Raw genomic sequence first — 20,586 nt, 5'->3', positions numbered from 1 at the left:
TTGGAACTTAATCCCTAGCATTGATATCTGAACTCTTACCGCTTACAAGCTAAGTTGGGTCTTGCAAGATCTAACATGCCACCTTTTGTCGTTAATGACACATCTATGTTCCACTGACCATTAATTTGAATACTTCATCCATTTCGTTTTAAATGCAACAAATGAATATTTTATATCTAACAAATAATACCCTTTTATTACATTTGCAATAAATTAACAACAAACTTTGTTGAGCACAAGTCAAGCAAGTAATGACTAAAGCATACAAACATCTGAAAAATAAGAATCAACCAATCCATGTATTATCAAAACTAGTAGGCAATACTATACAGTTGCGAGTAAGAGTAGAATTTGGAGCAAAGTAGAATGATACATTGTTGAAGCAACCCTATAAAATTAAAAGGCAAGATTGTCACTTCAAAGCTCTTCAAACCCTACAAAACTATAATTCAAAAAGAAAAAAAAAAAAAAGTCTACAAAGAAGTTACAATATGAATTCTCAAGTACAAAAATTGTTAAAAAGTTCTCCAAGGAAAAAAAAAAGGGGAGTTCAGTGAGTCTGTGACATTTCTTTTGAGCTCAAATTCTTCTCCACCAAAGCACCACCAAGTCTTAAACATGATTTTATGTGCATTATTACTCTGAACCCCATAAAAGATTCAGATCCTTTATGTCCAGAACAAGAACACCTTAGTTGATATTAGTATCAACCTATACAGATGGGCGATGATCGAGCCTGAAATACGAAATAACACCGTTTAGATACTAAGAGAAGTGGAGTGAAGATCAATAATTTCATAATTTTCGCCTAATTAGCGGAAACAAACATGAAGCAAAATAAAAATCCAAACAGTTTATTGGTTGTAGTAATATATGGTGGCACTAACAAAAAAATTATACCTCTAAAGTGGAGTAATGATTAAACATGAAAACTTAAGAAGAAAAAGTGGTATTTGGGATGGACAAATTACTATTAATATTGGCACAAAACTTTCTTCTCAAAATTCCCAATGAAAGTATGGAACTACTGCTATTACCGCCATTTTTGTTAACTCCAAGAAAACGGGCTGTAAATATTTTTAATGAGAAACTAACTATAGTTTATAAGTGTTAGGCTCAAGCAAGTGCACTAGCGATCTTATTTGCGACAGTTTCAGTGGATCAATTGCTAGGCCATTAGACACACATGATTTAAAAGCCAAAGAAATGAAAGCAAGGTAAGCACCTGGGTTCTCGTGTGCTTGGCTCTGCGGCATCAAAAGAGCTACTTCTTTGATAAAGCTTTTCACCATTAAACTCATCTCCAGCAAGGGAATTATGCAACAATGGTCCAGGTTCTTCATCAACCAAAAATGGGTCTGCAATCATTCCTTCTCCACCATCTTTAGTTTTCAAATTTTCCTCAATATATTCATAGCTTAAATTCCGCAAAATTTTAGGAAGTGAATGGTCTTCTTCATCATTTTGATACTTATCACCCATTTCAATGTCTATTTTCTCCTTTGAGCTTATATCCACTCTAAACGACGGGTGGATTCGTTCATCTGGTATTTGCTCTTCTTCGGACGCAATTGCTCGAAATTTGTTCAGTGAAGGAGCCAATGGAGAAAAAAATATTTCTTTGAAGTTGCGGAGTATCCCTTTATTATGTGGATTCTCCTTTTTATCATACCGGTAGCGAAAATTCTCATAAGTTGTCTGCATACATACAAAAAAGACTTGTGAGACTTGATCCAAGAGCATTAATTATCAAGCACTATTCGAGTAAATAAGCTTGTATTTCCAACAACTTTCTGATGCTTCCAACTGTTTATTGCTTTATCTACAGCCGATTCTAGCACTGTATATAAATGAGCTACATATTCTATTTAGCCATCACACGAGTAAGAATTTGGGCTACATAAGCACACAATAAATTCATGTATAGATTGTTTTACAGATGACTGTAAAGTCAGACTATAATTTAGTATGTGTTTGGATAAGGGAATTTGGAGGCGAAGGAAGGGAACAGAAAGAGAGGTATGCATTTTCCTTGTTTGGATATAACATGGGACCTGGGAGAAAGGAAGTTGGAAATAATTTGGATTTCCTTTCTCTCTAAATAAATAAAACCGTCGCTATTGGAAATATTCAGCCGGAAAAATGCAAGCTCACTCTTCCCTCTCCCTTCTCTGTCCTTCTCTTCCCATTCTCCTCCATGTTTCTATCCAAACAAAGTGCTAGAAATGAAAACTAAGTCCATCTTTCTAATATCACTTTCCTCTTCTCTTTTCTTTTTCTTCCTCCTTTTGCTACAAATATGTCAGGCATTCAGCATGCTTATAAAGATTCCAGGATAAAGGGGGAGTAATCAGTGTATGGCACTTAAAGCTTGCACCTTTACAGAGAAAGAATTTCATACGCTTATGAGTGGCAATTACCTGGTTGGTGCTGATGAGGTAGAAATGGAAAACAGTCAGGCCTCCAACAAACCAAACAGCTATGAAGCAATATACAATCAAGAAAACAGAGAGGATATCCCGTGTCATAGCCTTCAAAATACCCCTTCGTTGATGCACAATGCTAATCCAAGAAAATATATGGACGTATAAGCACAAGATTGTTGCTGTAGATATGAACAGGTAGAAGAAACGATAGTTTCGCTGCAAAAACAAGAAAGATGTTTATTAAGTCAAAGAATATGGAGCATTGTGGCATACATATGTGTATATGATGACAAGGAACAGGTCTAGATTTGTTGGTTATCACCACATCCATTAACCAAGGCCTCATTCCCAAATCTAACTAGATTTTAGAAGACACTCTATCTACGCAAATACAATCAAGGCATCAACCTTGCAGGGTCACGCTGCTATGTACTTACAGACAGCACAAGAATCACTCCGGGGTTTGTACAAGCCTGAAAGTTGAAAACTGCCTTCGAAGTTCACATAATTAAAGAAATCTAAAATGTTACCAGCTGCTCAGGGTATAAACTTAAAAAATTCGCTTCAGAAATTCGAAAACCTGCATGCATATGAAAAAAAGCATGTCCTAATTGACGAGAATTTTTAGTGCCTTCCTTTTGGAAGGTGAATGAGGAATGTACATCGATCATAACCCTTAGGCATCTCAGTCAAATGTCATACATCATCAAGTATCAAGAAATAGTTACATACATCTCTTTTCCAAGCATAGTGGACGCCCTTTTTCTTTTTTCTTTATTTGAAGAGAGGTTAGGGAGGAGGAAGTTTAACATCACGGATCAAGTGATCAAGCCAACACAGCATATAATATAGCTAAAAGATTTCATGTGTAATGATAGGTTACTTACAAGTCCGATGCACTGACCAACCCAGGGGCAGTGATGGTCGAAACGTTGTACACAGTTGTTACAAATAGAGCAATGGGAAGCACGAGGAGGACGATAAAGCAAGCATGTGTCGCAAAACTTCACCTTAACGGTGTAACCATTCACGAATACGTTTTTCACTCTAGGTATCCTCAAATGTGGGTGCCTTCCATTGACCCACTCCATTGACGGGTTTGTCATACTTATATCGGATACTTCTTCTGGTTCAGGGGGCTTTGAATTTCTAGGAACTATCCCGGGATCTCTCCCAGATGTCATATATAGAAAAGTTAAATCCTGCAAGTAAATTACGGAAGAACAAATCTTAAATTAATATTCATGAAGACAGTCGGGGCAACAACTACACAACAACTTAAAGGTGTTGTTACCCATTAATTGAGAATTATCTACAAGTTTGCTTTCAACAATATTATATGAATCTATGAAAATATTTGTGGAGGCAAGGAAAATGGAGAATGTTGTTTGTATTTATAATTTCTTTTTTCCAAACAGATGGGGGGTTAGATGGTTGGGAAAAAATAGATTTGGCGGAAAAATCTGAACTCTTGTCTCTTGCTACTCGAATAGTTCATGTAACGTTCAAGATCCTTTCACATTTTTTGTCATATTTCCTTCCATTTAGAAATTTAAATAGTTTATGCGAGGTCTAGAATTCTTTTGCCCTTAACAACCTCGACACAGGAAAAACTGTCATACATATGCTTAGAAGCAGAAACAAAACTTACCAAGATGGTCAGGAAAAGTCCAATAGCTGCTACAGGATACCATTTACTATTGTCTTTCCCCTTCAGAAACATCTTTATACAAAATGCCAATGCTGGTCCGGCAATCAAAACATTTGACAAAAACATTGATGCCACATCAGGTCCAAATATCAATCTTCCTCCACATAGAAATTTCTATGAACACAGAAAGAAAAACAATCAGAACGTGTGCTTCAATTTCTATTCATAAAAAGAATTTAAGCCACTCCAGAGTGAATGACATCAGAAGAACTAATAGCATTATTATGAAAAATTGAGCTCTATTAAGAGCTACTTAAGCTGCAATCAAATGTAAAGCGCAACCATAACATATAATCATATGACAGATTAATTTTTAAAAATCTATCACTATTCATTCTAAGATGTACTAATAATCTTCTACACATACAGCACCACTAGTGAGCATCCGATCCAGGCAGGGTTTCACAAGGTCTATATCAATGCAGCCCTACCCATTAGATCGGTCCAAAGATTGCTTCATAGGACTTCATAGCAACAAACTTATAAACCTTATATGTACAAGTAATAAACAAAGTCCTGGTAACATTTATACATCAAAGACCCCATCAACTTCTATTCCTGCAATTCAGCTTCCGTTTACACCCGAATCCAAGTCTCTCCCTCACCTATTAGATAAAACCCTAATCTCCAGCACTGCTTTATTCAATTCAGGACAAAATTCAGCATTTACACAAAGTCAAAAGATGCTATTGTTAAATTCTACTAATTTGTTATACTACTGCAGGTCAATTTTTGCATCAATAAAATGCATCATCCTAGAAATAACTCTATTAATCTTGATTATGAAATAAAAAACTAAACCTTGATCATAAAATGTGAAGAAAATTGAACCCTGATCAGAAAATATATAAGAAATTGAACCTTGATCAAAATCCCCTCCTCCCCCAAAAACCTAAAAAACAAGTGGTTTAACAGTAATTTGACTAACAACCCAATATATAATCAACATAAACAAACAAACCCATGATTACTAGCATAAAATCATTCACTTTATCATAATTAATTGAACATAAAAAACCTTGCAAGTAGACAATTTTACTACATTCATACATGATCATAAATGAAAAACCCAGTAATACTAACTTAAATTGAGGAATACCCAATTCAATTCCAGATCAAATACACACACTTTAACAACTAATTTCAGAAGAGATGAAATGAACTTTACATTATTGCCCTTCCAAACTTCAAACAGTCTCTTGGGTTTATTTGTTCCCATCATTTGAAACTTTCTGAAAACCCAAAAAACTATAATTTCCCCAGAAAAATTTCTATCTCATCTCACATCTACAATAATTCATCATCATATCTCTCATGTGTATCAAATCACCAAAAAAAAGGAAAGAAAATCACTCAATTCTCTGAAATTCAGTATGTAATCAAATTCTTTTAAGACATAATTAAAATCAAAGAAATTTTCCCAGCTCACAGAATTTGCTCAAAAATTAATTTCCCAAAAAAAATGAGATTTTTAGAGCAAAAAGATTATTTCTTTAGAGTCTTCTCTCTCTTAGATCAGTTGTGAAAGGAGCAAAATTCTTTCTTATTTCAGAATGTTGAAAAATGAAAATTTCCTAATTCTCTGACTTTTTTTTTTTGTTTATTTTTTATTTTTTTTGGGTTTTTTTTCCTTGCTAATAGTATCTGGCACGTAGCCGTAGGCCACGCTGGAACAGAACAAAGGCTGAAGATTCAATTTTCTTGCGGTTTTTTCGGGTAGAAATATGATAATATAATATGTACTAAAACTAACATTATTAATGTATGAAAACTATATATTATACGAATAATTTCTTATATTGGGAGATAATTGTTAGTGGATTTTTGGTTGGTGAGATAAATCTACGTGCTGCCGAATTCTGTATTTGAATTTGTCTTCACGCGGTTTTTTAGATGGCATGCTGTTCATTTTGCTAAGCTATTTGTCAAGTATGGTATTTATTTTTCTTTCAAAATATTTATGTGTAGGAGCTCTATCACTTATTTCTATAAAAAAAAATCGAAAAGTTCATATAATAATCTGAACAATTCCCGTAAAAAAGAAAAATCTGAACAATGGTTGATTATCATGTAATAATCTCAACTAGATTATTTTATAATACTCTTACGTTCTGTTCGGCATCACTGTAAGTTTCCAGTTTTTGGTTTTAAGAATAGTAAAATCATATGATATAAGGGGATAATAAACTTAAAATTAGTCATACTTATACTAAACATGTCAATTTTGAAACTACTCTTTCTGGTTTCCATTTTTTTGGTTTTGGTTTTCAAAAAAACCGAAAACAGAAAACGATAACGAACGAGCCCTTAACTATTGGAGTGTTTTCTCAAAATGACTTAGTGATTTGAACAAATTGGTTAAAAAAGTCATAAAATGATGTTTAGAACTTTAGTTGGTTAGATAGAGGTAGAGGACGTTAGAGAGGAGCAAGAAAACTGAAAAACAAACAAAAAAAAACTAGCTAAATATGTTAGTGGACACTTGAGATCATTTTGGGAAGGTAATCTCCATAGACCATAGTTGAGAATTTGGAATTATTATGGAAAGACAATTATTCTTGTGAGTTTTTAGAGATGTACTAAGCACAATAACATAACCATTTGTACAAAATTTTACCAACTAACATAGATGGAATCTACTATCAGTCAAAATAACGTTATTACAAGTTTACTACAACACTTTTAATGATGCATTTGTGCCTAGCTAATTTAGGCACAACACTTGAATTACTCTAAACTCAAGTTCAATTGTCAAAGCCTCGAACTTCATGTGATCTACATGGTAAAGATTGTAACTTTATTAGGATAGTCTTTATTTGTTTCCTCAAGAACTAGAGGATATTTCTATAACCTCAATTAGGATATGCACACAAATCTCAATTTATGTGTTTGATTCAACAAAACATATTCAATGCTTAATGCACTCGGAAATTATAAACCCAAATCAATCATTCGTGCTATTGTTGTTATTGTTCGAATTGTATAGAACAACCTAAAGAAATCCTAAGCACACTCAACAAACTAACAAGATAAAATATTGAAACTCCTAGCTAAGCTAAACAACTTAAGAAATCAGCCTTTGTGATAATTATATCACACTGCACAATAGGATAGAATTTAAAGACTCCTAATCAAATGATTTAATGCTATGTTTGGATAGCAAGATTTCATTTCAAATCCCGGATTTGGATGAAATCTATTGTTTGGATGGCATGGAATTTGAAATTATGGAATTTGTCCAAATTCTTATAAAAAGCCTATATTAGTAGAATTTAAAATTCAAGCTATTACCTTGTCATTTGAAATTCTCTCGTCATACATATCCCAACTTCATGAGTATCTATATCCCAACTTCACTCATTCTCTTTTTAATATCTATGTCTCTCTCCTTTAGTTAACCCACACTTTTTCTCTCTCTTCTATCAAACCCCCTTTACAAAACAATGATTAGGAATTGAAATACAAACTTTAAATTCCAGATTTCAAATCCATTATTTGAAATGAAATACAAGTTTCCAAACACTACCTAAGGAAATTAGACTCCTAAACATAATAGGATCCCTTTATCATTCACACGCCTAAATAAAAGAGTTATAAAGCGAATAAAAATACATAGTTTCCTAACAGAATTATAAAACTACATACGGAGTCCTAACAGAACTAGAAATTGTGGAAATGAGCCTTCCACGCATGCATCATTTAAATTGTCTATTGGATTATTATATGATGTTTCTGTTATTTATATAATAAGTGAAATCACTAACTTAGGATCTATACGCTATTTATTATTTTTTTGTCTGATAAGTTATAAGTATGGCTCATCGGTTTTTAAAATATGACCGATATTGTTAATTAGTTTTCGGTTCTAATTATCACATAGTTTCGTTATTGCAAGTTTATTTAATACTCCCTAATTTATAAAAGCAAAAGCATATTTGTTTTCGCAAAGTCTTATAAAAGAACGTCTCACGTTAACATTAACGTGAGACGAGTCTGTTTTTCCTCCAATTCTTAGCCTCGACCTTCATTTATGGTTTTATGGTTGATAATTGCGATTCTAGCTATTAGTTACTATTTTCTGATAAATAGTTATGATATTTGGGTATTTAGTTATTATTGTTCTTTACACAGCAAACGCACAAAACTCAGATAGTCTCCTGCAATTTCACCGCCTTGAATCTCTCCAATGGCGAAAATGTTGAAGGAATTTTAACACTTCTCAAACACAACAACTGAGAAATTTTAATGGGTTCTTCAAACATCACTAAATAGCTAAACCCATATATTATTCAATATATTATTCAATATGTTCTTCATCATAATCAGTTTTTTGATCCAACTAAACTTATGGGTTTCTTCAACTGGTCACATTCTCAGTTGGGTATTCATCAATATTTGTTTCTTTCTCAATTTTGGTTGGTCTTCTTTGATATAGTGATCAATGTTTGTAAGAAAAAGGTTTCTTGATTGAAGCTCTAATGTGTTTTTGTGTTAAAGATGGTGATTTTTGCCCTAGTTTGGTTTGTTGCAATTCTTGTTGTCTGACTTATTGAAGAAGAGCATGATGTGTTTTTTTGGAGGTTTATGATAGAATTAGTGCATTAGTTTTTTGAGAAACATAATTATTTATGCGTGATATTGAAGTTATGGCCAATAAAATGCATTATAATTTGATTTTTATGATATAACTAATATACTTCAGCGTTTAACTAATATACTCCAGCGTTTAACTAATATACTCCAGCGACTAACTAATATACTCCAGCGACTAACTAATATATTTCAACACTTAACTCATTCATCCAGAATCAATTTAAGGCTGACATAACTAATAGGTGCAAGCGCTTAACTAATTCTACTACTGGTTTGATGCACGCGCGTGATGGCAGCATAAGTCCCGAGTTAAGTCTAAAGTTCAAATTTTAACTACAGAGAAATAGTTGGCCTATAATAAAAATTATGTATCACTTCTGTATCCGAAAATCTAAAATACATTTAAAGGGCCAAGCAAAATAAGGGTTTCTTTTAGCAATAGTAGATATTATGAAAGCTAATAACTTGATATAAAAATAGCTTGTAAATCAATTAGTGTCAGAAAAATTATTTGATTGGCCATTTAAAACTACCTTATAATGCTTAATTTATCAAACCATGCTTTTCACATTGACTAAAATTTTGACTTAATCAAACATATACAATAGTTGAAATATTGTTGCCTAACACAGTAACACATCCTAACTATATCCTCGTAAAAAAAATGCAACAATTGAATATTTTATACCTAACAAATAATACCCAATTGTTACATTCTTTCTGTTACGGAGGAAGTAGCATATATGTTGTACCCAAAAAGGACAAATAATTACATAACACCCACAAAAAGAGCATCTTGGCCAAAATCTGCAATCACCCTCAACAGCTGAAAAGCTTATATGAATGAATAATGATAACTACACCAGTTTCCTTCACCTTCTGGTCTGCCCATCAAACTAATACTTTCCCTCTTTTACAAAAAAAAGGAAAAACAGAACTGTACACAAACTTTACAAAATGACATCCTTCAAATATGTGCAAATCCTTCATATATTACACACTTGGTGCCAGCAGGACACACGATTCTTTCTTCTTCTTGTATGTGATGGATTTGTCTTTTCCTTTTGACGTCGAATTACAGGTCCTCATGATAATGTAATCTATATACAATTGTCTCATGAGCCTGCTGGAATGCTGCCAATTAGAGGTCCATGTACGCATAGAATGTTCATTTGATCCAACCATGCATGAATATGTGATTATCTTATTCAACCTGTAACCAACAGATATATGAACTAATATTACCTTCAAATGAAAACCATAACTTAGTAGTAATATGAAACAACACACACTATTCCACCAACTCAGCAAGGTTGAAGCGCAATTTTATTTACATATAATACTTCGAACAGCATGAATGTACAGAGACAAGCCAGTCAAGTACTCGTGCCACACATGGGTATGTGTCCAAGTGTCTCACTCGGCTATTTTGTGAGATTTTATTTGGCCCAAACTGAAGGATACATACCCATGTTGGAGTATCGAGGATTTGACACTCGTACTTGAGGTAAAATTAACGAGTCCGCATGACATAGGTGACAAGAATATGATGAACCATCTAAATGAGCATTAAGTTCATGGAAGTTACAGATTTCTAATCCTGCATTTGTTACCTCAATAATGGCTCAAGTTTTTCTTATTTGAATGATGCCTCAAAAGCCATGGTATTTGAGAAACTTTAGGCAAATCCCTGGTAGGTGCCAAAAAGACCTAATATCAGGCGGAGAGGATAGCTGTGAAAGGTACTTTACAAGGTGTGGTACCTCATATGGTTATGGTGGTCCCTTGAATGAATTTGGTGGTTATTCCTTGGTGGTGCTACCTTAAATAACTATGAAATTTATTGGATGGCTGCAATATTTGAGACTAGTGAGGAGCAATTTGTACCTCAGGACTCAGGAGGAGTTATCTATCATTTCTCTTGGTCTTTGATGCATCATACTGCATATAATCAGAAGCACAAAATCTGATTCTCGATCAGCTATGTTGTATTCATGCAATAATTGAGCTTGTTAAGTTGTCAATCAAAGGATTAGAACGGGAGGGGAATGAATGATCTTAATTTCAGTTTTAGTTTTACGCAAACATATAGAACCAGGAGAAAAGGTATTTCTTTGACCTGATAATCAAATGTAATATAATAATTGACGTAAAAAAAATTTAGTGTTCACAGATCACAACACAATTGAACAACTCAGGACAGCGAGGTTCTTATCAAAGCACGAAAACAGGGTAAGAGGTGTTCAGCCCTACCCTTGTTTTCTGAAGCAGACTGTTCCTGGAAGACAAACAAGAGTGTTTTTTTCGGTCCTTGTTTCATAACAGTGACTCTTGATTTAAGAGGTTGATAGCTACTACTATATCTGATCCAATCCAAGAGCAACCTTTGGCAAGAGATATTAATATCAAGTAAGGATGTGACTCTTACGGTCTTACCTATGAAAGTTCAGTGAACCTAAGATCAATAACAAAGAGATTTCTTTAAGGCCTTTCAGTAGTTACACACCTCTGACTTCCAAAAGAATAAGATAATTCTGATTTTTTTTTCCTGATTGTAAAAGACAAAACTTGGTTTCTACAGTAAACAAGCTGTCTGAGTGGTGACAGAGGAACTAGATCACAAACAAGAGAGATTCCATTTGCAGCTTGTAGGGTATCTGTAAGATATCTAATGTAACCATTGGTGGACTCAGACCTCTCTCAAAGAGAAAATTATCAATTATTTGGACTTTGGAGTCTCTCTTTGTATATTACATGGATAGCACGGAAATGAAGTGAAAGGAGGGGAAGGATATCCACTTTCCTTCATCTATCATAAAACTAGGTCTTGCAATGCGGTTTGCTCTTGTCTGTTGTCCAAATCCATTATGTAACTGTTCCACTCCAACCTCCCTCTTTTGCAAGATTAAAGTAGCAAGCACTCGATCACAGTGCTATAAAATTAGAGCTTCTTTTTTCGAGTTTGAAAATGCCAGTTTTCAAATAAGTCAAGCGGATCATTCAATCACTGACCCCCAGTCTTTCCCTGGCCCTGACGGACCAATCGGCTAACCCTAAACTCCTCTCCTGCGCCTATTGCTATTGAGAGCTTTTCCTTTCCCGCAGGTTAACTTGTGTCGGGGCTGGTTTGCTTCTCCTAGAAAGCAGGGTAATCCAAAAAGGCATGGGAAAGGGGGAATGACTGACTGTAACTAAATTGTAAGGATTTGACATGAATCCTGCAAAAACATTATGGCAATTGGTGTTACTAGCACTGACAATCTTTGCACCTTTGAGCATCTCATTCAATAATAAGAAAGATAAGTTTCAACTCCTTCCCCACAGGTTGAGAACAAAACATTGACAGCAGATTCGGGATTCTAATCTAGCATAACAAGTCAGAAGAAATATCTTACTATCATCAATGGTGTAGAGTGTAGACTATTCCAATTATATATATATATATATATATATATATATATATATATATATATATATATATATATATATATATATATATATATATATATATATATATATATATATATATATATATATATATATAAAAGAATGAAAATCAACGGTGTACACTGTTTGACATATACTTGGAGAAGATCAGTGAAGAAATTACCTCACATTCAGGGGTTTCACACTTCAGTCTAATGAACATCAACATCTCGAACTGTGGCTTGCTGTCCTTGTTGTGCAGAACCTTGCCCTGGGGCCAACTGTGACGTATCATTTGAAGTGTCCTGATTACCTACTTTCTTCAACTTTTCATCAATATCAGCATACTCCAAGTTCTGCAAAATACTTGGAAGCACCAAACTTCCATTTTTTGTAAGCCTTTGTGCCATTTCCAGATCTAAAGTTTTCCGGAACCCCATGAAACTATCATGGCAGCTCGGAGTCTCAGGAACAATAATATCTTCTACAAGCACCATCTCTCTGAAATTGATAGCTGAAGGTGGTGTTTTGGTGAAAAAAAACAGTTTCAGATTGTTGAACACACCCAAATTATGGGGATTTTTGTTCTTGTCATATCGGTATCGGAAGTTCTCATAAGTCGTCTGCCATAAAAAAAGTGTAATACATTTAGAAATTAGTGACATGTCTCTGAGAAGTTAAAAAACCACTCTTACGTGCTTGTACACGTTTTGCAACTTATATTACAAAAAAACTCAATTACGCTTACTAGCCTACCAATATTAGACATGGGCATGTGTCGAGGTGCCAGACGGTTATGAGCAATTTGTACCCTTTCGATGTTGCATTGACGACTCGCTTGGTAGCCAGTATTAATTGGCGATAAAGGTTATAAATCTTTATGTGATTAAATACACAAAGTCATGCATCATGACCCTCAGTAATAATACTTCATTAGCAAACATGTGATTTTCTTATAAATTTCTTTTGATAATACTGTAATGAACCGGCCTAGGGGGAGAAAAGTAGTAATGGAAACTTTCAAAAAAGAAAAGGTATTTGGAGATAGACAAGTATCCACACGAATATTGACATGGTACTTTCTTCGCAAAATTATTGGTTTCACTTTTTTTACCAAAATATATTACCACCTACCAAAAGGCTCTCTAATGTCATACTTCCTTTGTTCCATATTAATTGCAAACAATTCCCTTATTTGGATGTTTCACATAATTATTAATATTACCTTATTTCCTAATGTGTTCTATCCTATGTTGCTCAGACTCTCCATTTGACACCCGTGTCGAGTTCTCGACACGCGAATATGAGTGCAACACTTGGACACTTCATTTTGGGCCATAAAATTGAAAAGTTCCACAAAATAGCCGAGTCGTACACTTGGACACGACCCGTATCACACAGAGTCCCGAATCGAGTAACATAGGTTCTATTTATCTCTCTTCTATCACATGGGTCCCTCTTTTTATCTCTATCTATCTCCTCTTCACAAGTTTTCTTTAAGAAGTGTGCTAACCCTATATGTTGCAATTAATACCGAACGAAGGAAGTATACTTCATTCATTATTTTTATTGTTGCATCATTTGGACTTTACATTATTTCTATTCTTTGACCATTTTTTGAGATTAGAATTAAGGAAATGTAATCTAGTCGTCTCAAAATTAGTTTCAAAATATAAACATTTCATAAATACAATTTAAGATATTAATAGTTTACGTTGTGTATTGGCAAGTGGAAACTCCAAAAGATGCAATTATAAATTATTGGAGGAAGTATATCTAACAAATGCTTTAGAGTCAAGTATTTGACACAAATACTTGATGTAAAACGGTGAGTGTGTAGCAGTCTGTTCTACCCAAGACAAATAAGAGTATGATACAGAGTATACTCAAGTACCTCATATGCTAAAGCCTCGAGGCTCTATTTTTTGGGTGCAATACATCTGAGTAGAGTACAACATATTATGAACTATTGCTAAGAGGACTATTTAACATTAACGTATTTGTTGGTGTAAGATCATCACCTGGTTGGTTGACATCAGATAGAAATGGAAGACGGTAAGCCCACCAACAAACCAGACAGCTATGAAGCAGTATACGACTAGAATGACTGATACGATATCATGTGACATAGAGCGCAAGATGCCACCCTTTTTCCGAAGAATGTTGACCAATGAGAATGTAAAGACGTACATGCACAAGAATGTTGATGAAGATATGAAGAAGATGAAGAAACGGTAGTTACGCTGCAGAAGCATTCAGAAACCCAGTTAGTGAAACTACATGCAGGAGTGTAAGAAAGAAGAGAAGGATATTATTTATAGTGATTAAGCAAGTAAAAGACAGCAAAAAAAAGCGACTAATTGGTCAAAAGACTATCTTCGGTCTATCGATAAACTATCTTGTCTTCTCAGTCAGTCCAGGCCCTAAAACTCGGGCAGTTTCATGAAAACTTGCTTAGGTGTCAGCGGGAGCTGACAGCTATTATACAAGTTGTAGCTAATACCATAGCCGACGGTCATGTCAAAGGCATTTCGTACTCTCTAAAGTAGGTAACAGGTGCGTTTCATTTTGGCTAAGGAAAGACTACTGACCCAGCCACCCAGGATAACAACAGACAACGTCCATAAATAAATAATTCCAACAAATTTAACATTACCACAAAGAAAGTTATAGTTTATTACCCAAGTGATTAAGAATTAGAATCTGTTGTTGAAAGAAATAATTCACAATATAACAATTATAGACATAGCACATAATTGAGACTGGGTGTAGTTAGGATTCAAAACAAAAGATTCACATGTCATGTTCAAAAGTTATTCGCAAATTTGTCTAGTGCTTTATCTATCATGCTGCAAGTATTTACTCTTGAGCAGATTGTTGAAGACTATTTCTGTAGGCTAAGGTACACGGGTTTTCTTGAGAATGCAAGAGGTCTAATGAGGTCTTATGAGTAATACATACTATAGAACTACCCTTCCTCTAATATCAAATATCCCTTTGAGCTTAAAACAACATAAACAAGATGATCCAATCACACCAACCCCAAATTTTTTCATCAACGAGTTAAGAAATTTCTGTATGTATTTTTATTGCCACAAAAAGGTGCCATCTTGATAAGAAAAAAACGCGATAATAAGAAATAGAAATCAATCTGTTGATGTCTGTTCGTTCTCTGATCTTCAATTCCTAATGAATAATGCAACCTTTTCTGATGTCAAATCTTTAAGTTTTAGCTAAATCGTGACACCCCATGCGTCAATGATGTCTTCAACCTTCCATTCAATTCATGCTGGTTGATCTTCGAATGGCAGTCAAAGAAAGAGCAAAAGTGGTTAGCTAAATTACATCCAGCAAGCCAGTTTACCACGGTAGAACAGGGGCTGGTGAATAACGTACTTTCCAGTAACATCCAGAGATATCCTTCTGGACTGAATACTTTGAGCTAGAATTCTTTCAGAAGACATATTAAGAAACAGCTAAAGGTCACTCTTAAGCTTATCTTTGTTTTTGCTTGATAGTAATTGGGAATAACGGCTTAAGCTGTTCAATGTAGGTGCTTCTAGAGGTGAAATATTCTGTTTCTTCCTATTTGACACAAACCTGGTCAACATGGCCAGGACTATGAACAAGTTAAGTTGAAGAGAGGTCTAACAAGTTTAGAGGATTAAACCCACGTGGCTGGAAATATACATGGATGACTTGTAAGTAGTGTTGGAAGGCCAACCCCATGTAACTTCAAATTAAATTGTTACTCGTATGTGCAGGCTAAGATTTTGGGTACTAAGATCTAAAAGTGAAAGTGAAACAGCCCATATTTTACACTACAACCCCGAAGCAACCACTGAGAAGGAAACAATCAGGCGATGGCAACTATGAGGAGGGCTTGCAAGAACCTATCCCTCGCAAAAAAAAAGTGTAATAATTAGCTAGTCTAATCCCAACGCATTGAAAAATGTATTAAGACTCAAGAGTAATAAAGAGACCTTCAAAGCTACTCTTACAAGTCTCGATAGTGGGGCACACTGTCCTTCCAATGATACAGGAATTTGCATTACACATAATTCTATTGTCAGCAGCTGTGTATGCATTGGCAGGGTATGGACTGTTCAGATGTATAGAAATACTCTTTAAGCTTGCAGGAAGATTGTATACACAAGAGAGACCAAGAGAGAGAGAGAGACAGAGAGAGAGAGAGAGAGAGAGAGAGAGAGAGAGAGAGAAAGAGAGAGAGAGAGAGAAAGAGAGAGAGAAGGGGGGGGGGGGATGACGCAGCTAAAGAAGGTATACACATCCAAAGAATCTAGGGTATTCACAAAGGGATAAAATATCTAGGCAACATTTGGGTATGATAGGGCTTCATTGTCAAGAACTAAGGACATGCTTAGATTGAAGATAATGTATTAAGGGGGTAATAGAACAAAAAAGAAAGAGAATGGAGGTCAATGGAGGTTGTGGTGGATAAGAAAAGGTGTTGATTAGGCTTTTGGGGGAGTTATTACCGTCAAGTTGGATTATGCAAGGAGAAAGAGATGGAAGGATAATAATTCCCATAATGTATTACCCCCATAATGAGGACAATAATTCCCCTTCCATCTCTTTCTCCTTGCATAATCTACATCATTTATTCTAATACCACCTCAATTTATCTTAATTTTTCTTTATTTCTATCTCCATTACCCACAATACAAGCATATGCCCTAAGTAGCAATTCTCAGAACTTAATGATATGCTGAAAGTTGAAATAACATACCCGTGATAAATCCTTTTTGTTAATGCCCACTATAACATATTAAAGCATCAATTATTGGTTGATCTAGTATATTGATAAGGATCAACTTACTAGTCCAATACACTGACCGACCCATGGACAGTGATGATCAAATTTCTGCACACAGTTGTTGCATATTGAGCAATGAGAAGCACGAGGTGGACGGTATAGCTTACAAGTATCACAAAACTTGACTTTAATTGTGTAGCCATTAATCTTCACATCCTTAGTGCGGGGAATCTTTAAACTACCCGATTTGCCTGCAACAAATTCCATTGAGGAAGTCATCTCTAAATCGTCTTCTTCTGGTGGTCTAAGGTTTCTTGGTACTATTCCTGGATCTCGAGCGGATGTCATGAAAAGAAACAGAAAATCCTGCACAATGCACATAATGCATAACATTAGACATATATTAACAATGCAAAAGACAAGATATAGCAATTAAAATTTTCAACCCTCCATAGCCAAGAAAACATACCATCAAAGTGAGAACGACACCTGTAGTCAGGACCCCATATCCATACAGGGGATCATGTTCTCTGATCCTAATGAGCATCCTTATACAAAAAGTAATAGCAGGACATCCTATCAAAAATGAAGATAAATACAGTGATCCTGCATCAGGACCAAGTACCAATCTCCCACCACAAAGAAATTTCTGCCACACAACAAGTGGAACTTTATCAATACTATTTCTTAATATATAGGAAATCTTCATGAACAAAAGTACTAACAATCACCACGTTCATTCTTACTTGATCATTTAACTGATAGCTACACAACTTTACTAGTAAAGATTGATCAGCTTAGACAAGTAATGTAAAAGAAAAGGAAAAAAATTAGTAACAATAAGGTGAGTTAAATCCCAATGCAAACAAACCATTCTTGATTTGACCTTCCACAATTATCATCCGTTGCATCAATGCATGAAACAACCCCAAAAGCTAAGTGTACCGCGTACAATCTGATTCCACAACGTTAGGCAGGGATGAAGGAAGCCTTTAAACCACTAAGACAACATATATCCCATGGCACCATTGTCTTTTAAGCAGCATGCCATCTACGTGAGTCATGTCTTATCTTGTCGGGATCAAAACCTAGAAATTGTGACCGTCCACGTGGCTTCACCATAGGGGATTAGGGGTCCACAAGCTCGAACAGATGATCTTTAAAGACCAAAATCATACTTTTGTAAGAAGGCATTTTGATACTGCTTATACTATCCTTATCTTTCTCTCACTAAAATAATTCTCTACATTATATCCTGGCCAAGTCACTGACTTAAGCAGCGCAGAGGATTTTTTCAAACCATCCCGAGGAAACTTACATATACTCGGAGCTCTTAGCAATCTCATTCTGCCATCGGGGACACTATGTTACCTTGACTTTTCAATTTAGCTTAAATACTTGTGCCATACAGTCGACACAATGACACCCCTACATAGGAACAAGTCCTTACACGGACCCCAGTATCTCATTGTACACCTAGACACCTCAATCAACTCGATTGACATGTTGGTAAAGAAAGTAAAAAGGCAAGAAACGAGATGGAAAAGTTGGGTGATATAATTCTCACAAATGGACTTAAGTTAAGAATTTTAGCTAGTAAAAGCAGATAAGTCGGCCTAAAGAACTCGTATATGTATTTGTAACACGATTGGTGCAGAATTTCGAGTTCTAGCATATCAGAAGAACATTGTTCAGTAATGCAATGTCCACATTATAAGAAACCATCCCATGTCCAGAATTTTGAGTCCTACCGTGTCAGAAACTTGCAACAGCACATTAATCTTGTGTCATGGTAACATGATGCTTGACTAATTACCATCAATAAACCTCAAAGACAATTCACAAGCATGAAACTTTCTTCAACTATAAAAATGTGTAATGATCAACATTCAGACAATAACAAAAAGATGGCTAATCCAAACAAACAAAACATAAAAAACCACATTTCCAAATTCATAAATACCATAATCAAAATCTTCAAAACACAGGAAATTGATCAAGGGGGATAAAGGGGGTTGCATACATTGTTGCCAGGCCAAACTCTATAGAGCCTCTCAGGTTTCGCAGACCGCGTCGATTGCATAGATTGAGACCCATAATTCCACGACGAAAACCCATCAGAAGGCATGCTATTACGTTTACTAAGCCTTTTTCTACCGTCAGCCATGGCTATTATCTGACACCAATCACCATGATATAAATTTTTTCACAGGGGAATTTTATCAAACACTTGGTGGGCAATGCAGCAAGGGGAAGAGGAAAATCTATGATCTTCCTATCACCAGCTTCCCCTGCTAATCTATGTTGTTGTTCTTGTTCTTGTTGTTGACAATAATTGTTGTTTTTCAGGTTTATACAATTCTATGACATGAAATTTCACCTTCTTCTTTGTTTTTTTTTTTTGTTTTTTACCTTTTCTCACACCTTCAATTTCTTTCTTACCCAGACAAAAAAAATCTTCCAAAAACAGAGGAATTGTAGCGGGTGATCTGATGTTTAATAAGGCTAAAATATAGGAGGTTGGCAAAATTTGATTTTTTGCGCCAACTGTTTTCATCTTCCCAAGCTTTTTGCACTGTAAGATGCGACATGTGAGAGATTATTACGTGCTAATATATGATTTTCATGTCATTTATGATCTCACACCATATACTAAGGTGCTTAACTTGTCACTCAATTAACCCCTACTTGTGTTTTTTATAATTAAAAGAAAAGAAACAACTAGGGTGGATCTCGAGATTTGGACCACCCTGAAGCATTCTTACGGATTATTACAGTAAAAGGGAAATCAGGAACATCAAACCAATAAGTGAGATTTATCGTCGTGTGACCTCGATGAGTCATTCAATTCGCAACAACATTAGCATATTTGGAAACACATGACAAATCCGATCCTCAAACTTGTTGGTTATTGGCTATTTCATATATGGATTTTTAAATTTGATATATATGTTGGATTGGATCCTAAATTTTAAATATCACTTTGTTAAGATTTTACTAGCTAAATTAGTTGACACCCACTTCACATACAGATCATAGGTGAAAGTTAGAACCGTGTATGATATATCTTGATCGAAGGCTATTCTTTATGTGGTCAATTCCAAATTGGGATTTGTTATGCATCATTGAAACCCTAGAAATAAATGTGATTGATATTGAAAACTCTTCCAATCGATACTCATATTATTACCATTTTGACATTTTGTGGTACGAATAGTAGGTATCAAATCAAGATGTCAGATAAAGATTATATATTAATGATGATGAATTTTTCGAGAATATAGCGAGCTCCTCAAAATTTCGAGAAAATAGAGCGCGTCACGAAGGAAGTATTAACTAATTAAGATTATATATTAAAGTTAAAATGTGAAAGATATTCAAAAAAAAACTGTTACCTCTTGTAAAATTTAATTATGAGGCACCTTTGATTTCATTTACCATTAGTATACTTTGAATCATAAAGGATTGGTGAATTAATTGGAGATTATATCTAACTACAACATAAATAATTATCATCAGCTTTTAAAATATTATAATTCGTAAAGGATTTGCTTGTTGCAAGGTTAATTTGAAGAATGAACAAACAAGGAGAAACACACTATTTCATAATATTAACTTCCAAAAGTATAACATTATAATCTAAAAAAAACAAC

At 34.7% G+C, this 20,586-nt stretch overlaps 2 protein-coding genes across 3 annotated transcripts; both read right to left on the bottom strand.

Moving 5' to 3' along the window:
* Nucleotides 1–273: 273 nt before the first annotated feature.
* On the bottom strand, nt 274–5,858 carry LOC104889638 (probable protein S-acyltransferase 4). The gene is made up of 6 exons (XM_010674905.3): nt 5,306–5,858; nt 4,078–4,251; nt 3,314–3,628; nt 2,421–2,642; nt 1,226–1,698; nt 274–736 (listed from the first exon to the last, which is right to left on the bottom strand). The coding sequence occupies exons 1-6, from the start codon at nt 5,357–5,359 to the stop codon at nt 712–714; spliced, it is 1,263 nt and encodes a 420-aa protein (XP_010673207.2). The 5' UTR covers nt 5,360–5,858; the 3' UTR covers nt 274–711.
* A 3,561-nt stretch (nt 5,859–9,419) lies between these two features.
* On the bottom strand, nt 9,420–19,618 carry LOC104889637 (probable protein S-acyltransferase 1). Of its 2 annotated transcripts, XM_010674904.4 has the most exons (6): nt 18,957–19,612; nt 17,403–17,582; nt 16,997–17,299; nt 14,178–14,399; nt 12,341–12,779; nt 9,420–9,943 (listed from the first exon to the last, which is right to left on the bottom strand). In XM_010674904.4, the coding sequence occupies exons 1-5, from the start codon at nt 19,098–19,100 to the stop codon at nt 12,369–12,371; spliced, it is 1,260 nt and encodes a 419-aa protein (XP_010673206.2). In that variant the 5' UTR covers nt 19,101–19,612; the 3' UTR covers nt 9,420–9,943; nt 12,341–12,368. The 2 variants fall into 2 exon arrangements, with proteins under 2 accessions (XP_010673206.2, XP_057249183.1); XM_057393200.1 differs by lacking the exon at nt 17,403–17,582 and having other exon boundaries at nt 18,957–19,618.
* Nucleotides 19,619–20,586: the final 968 nt, after the last annotated feature.

This window comes from Beta vulgaris, chromosome 3 (assembly GCF_026745355.1).
Source record: "Beta vulgaris subsp. vulgaris cultivar EL10 chromosome 3, EL10.2, whole genome shotgun sequence".
NCBI lineage: Eukaryota > Viridiplantae > Streptophyta > Magnoliopsida > Caryophyllales > Amaranthaceae > Beta > Beta vulgaris.
The sequence above is the reverse complement of the archived record's forward strand: the minus strand, read 5'-3'. Positions and strand labels throughout refer to the sequence as shown.